The sequence below is a fragment of the Pelodiscus sinensis genome, chromosome 1 (assembly GCF_049634645.1).
Source record: "Pelodiscus sinensis isolate JC-2024 chromosome 1, ASM4963464v1, whole genome shotgun sequence".
NCBI lineage: Eukaryota > Metazoa > Chordata > Testudines > Trionychidae > Pelodiscus > Pelodiscus sinensis.
The window spans coordinates 329,842,835-329,845,688 of record NC_134711.1 but is presented as its reverse complement, the minus strand read 5'-3'; the positions used below and the strand labels follow the sequence as shown (position 1 = coordinate 329,845,688).

The window sequence follows — 2,854 nt, the reverse complement described above, 5'->3', positions numbered from 1 at the left end:
GTTGCGACCATCCTCTTCCACCACCTGATCTGAGGAAGTGGGTCTGGCCCACGAAAGCTCATCATCTAATAAACCATCTTGTTAGTCTTTAAAGTGCTACACAGTCCTGTATTTTGCTTCAGCTACACCAGACTAACACGGCTACATTTCTATTACTATTCTAAGTGTTTGCTTAGATTCTGTCATGATGAGCCCTGTGAGCAGGGTTTCCTAGAGCGGCGGGCCATGATGCCCAGGTCCCTGGCCTGAGTCCACACAGTTCAATTAGAACCTTCTTCAGTGTTTGAGGGGTTCAAGCTTTTCCATCAAGGGGCCAAAACATCACAGCTGTGAACATCAAATTTCATCTGCCGTCATGCTGCCGATTAACCTACCTCAGTTAGCTCCTCTGAATTCTCATGAGGACCTGAATTTGATCTAAATAATCTAGTGCCATCTCTAAAAGTTTCCAGTTCATTATTCACCTTCTGTTTAGATTGGTAATAGTGATAAAGTATTTACTGTCTATTTGTACAAAAGCGTATCCTCCCTTTGCCCCCGCACATACTATTCTTCCGTCTCTTCACAGGTATCTCTTGCATTTCTAAGCTCTGTCCTTTCATCATCCACCTCATGGCAGCTTTCAACCTCACCCACTCTGACACATCAACATTCATCCTAACAGGCATCCCTGGTCTGGAAGATGCCCATGTCTGGATTTCCCTCCCATTCGCTACTTGCTACATTGTTGGCCTATTGGGAAATTTCATGGTTCTGTTTGTAGTAGGCAAAGAACAGACCCTGCACCAGCCGATGTACCTGCTGCTCTGCCTGCTGGCGCTCACCGACATCACTATGTCTACCTCCGTCATGCCAAAGGCCCTGGGTATATTTTGGTTCAATTTGGAAGTCATCACAGTGAGTGGCTGCCTCACCCAGCTTACCTTCCTTGGCACGGTTTCTGCAATGCAATCAGCCATCCTTGTGACAATGGCCTTTGATCGCTACATGGCCATATGTAACCCTCTGAGATACACCACCATCCTAAGCAATGAACGGATAGCTGTGCTAGGGCTGGTCAGTTTCATCAGAGGGATTGTCTATGCACTGCCTCTGCCCCTGATGCTGAGCCGGCTGCCGTTCTGTGCCAACCGCATCATCCCTCACACGTATTGTGAAGGTATCGCTGTGGCAAAGATTTCATGTGGGGACCTCACATTCTACAGGCTCTATGGCTTGGTGATGGGCCTTGTACTTTCTGGATTAGACATGACGCTCATCGCCCTGTCCTACAGTTTGATCATCAAGGCCCTCCTCAGAATCTCCTCCAAGAAAGCCCATCGGAAAGCACTCAACACTTGCACAGCCCACGTCTGTGTGATTCTGATGTCTTATACCCCCTACCTCTTCTCCAACCTGACACACCGGTTTGGTCAAGGCATTGCTCCTTACATTCACATAATCTTGGCCAACATCTATGTCCTTGTCCCCCCCATGCTCAATCCCATCATTTATGGGGTCAAAACCCAAGACCTCCGTGACAAAATGAAGAAAAACATCTGCAGAATGTGATGCCAATGGGCCTCTGGATTTGGAGTGAGTCCCAAAAAGGGGAACAGTTTCCTCCTCATTGCTCCAGATTGCTCTGTCCCAGTTTGACTGAGCTCTGCATTGTGGGGGTTCACAGTATCCGGAAGTAGGAAACCCTTCTACTGGGATCAGCCCATTGTGACATAAATGGTCTGATATCTCACTTCTGCCATTGTTTTGTGGAACCGTGGACAGCTGGAAAAGGAGAGGAGTGTTTAGCCTGTGGTTCCCTGCCCTCAGCCTGAAGGCAAACATATTGCTCTGTTTAACAGTGAAATTATTTCACACATGGATGCCACAGGGGACTAAGGCTTTTTTAAGGTTGGTCATTTTCCCTTTCAAGGCTGTCACTACATTGATGCAACTTTGGAGCTAACAGAGTTTTCTCAGATGAAACTGGTAAAAGAAAACTGTAGAGCAAGAGGCTAGTGGAACTCTGGGAACGTCTTTTTCTCAGGGGATATACAAGACAACTCAAAATCTGTTCTGAACCATTTGCACTAAGGGAAGAAACATTTGCAACGGTACTGCTGATCTGTTTGTACAGTAGCAGAAGAACCCTACTTCTGACAAACACAGCAAGGAAGAAATGTTGCCTTTTGGAGACAACAAACTTACTCAGAACCAATTTGATACACTCAGTAATGTCAGTGAACACATTTTAAACAAAATAGCACAATCATATTATTGTTCTATCTACATTTCAGGCTTCATTTTGATTTCTTTATGGTGTGAATCACCATTTGGTTCGCCTCTTCTGCCAAGCATCAGTCATGTTACGTGTACCAGCCATGGGGAATTTTTCATTTTCTTGCTAGCATGGATAAGATCCTGCTAGGACTTGTCCCATTTAATTAAAAATAAATCTACACTAGGTAAGCTCTCATTGGGTGCCTGATCTACATATCAATGTGTTATTTTTAAAATGTTTGTTTCACTCACTAGGCCAGTGGTATCCAACCTTTTTACACCCAAGATCACTTTTTAAATGTCAGGGCAAGCCAAAATCTACCCCATCCCTTCCCCAAGACCCCACCTCTTTCCTGAGGCCCCGCCCTCTCCGTTCCCCTCCTTTCCATCAGTTGCTGTCCCCAGCCCTTACTCACTCTCACTGCATTGAGGTAGGAGGTGTGGGCTCTGGGGTGGGAATGAGCAATTTGGGTGTGGGAAGGGTGAGAGGTGCAAGCTCTGGGAGGGAATTTGGGTGCAGGAGGAGGCGGAGAAGGGGATGCTGGTTCATGGTGGTGGGTCCAGGCTGGAGAGTGTTGGGGTGAGGTGAAAGGTT

General features: G+C 46.5%; 1 protein-coding gene across 1 annotated transcript; it reads left to right on the top strand.

Moving 5' to 3' along the window:
* The first annotated feature begins 612 nt into the window (after nt 1-612).
* Nucleotides 613-1,551, top strand: LOC102451528 (olfactory receptor 52E2-like). Its single transcript, XM_006130087.2, has one exon. The coding sequence runs from the start codon at nt 613-615 to the stop codon at nt 1,549-1,551; it is 939 nt and encodes a 312-aa protein (XP_006130149.2).
* The last annotated feature ends 1,303 nt before the right edge of the window (nt 1,552-2,854 follow it).

Excerpts from the sequence above, each read along its gene's own strand:
- LOC102451528 (XM_006130087.2), top strand. The coding sequence starts at position 613 with ATGGCAGCTTTCAACCTCACCCACTCTGACACATCAACATTCATCCTA.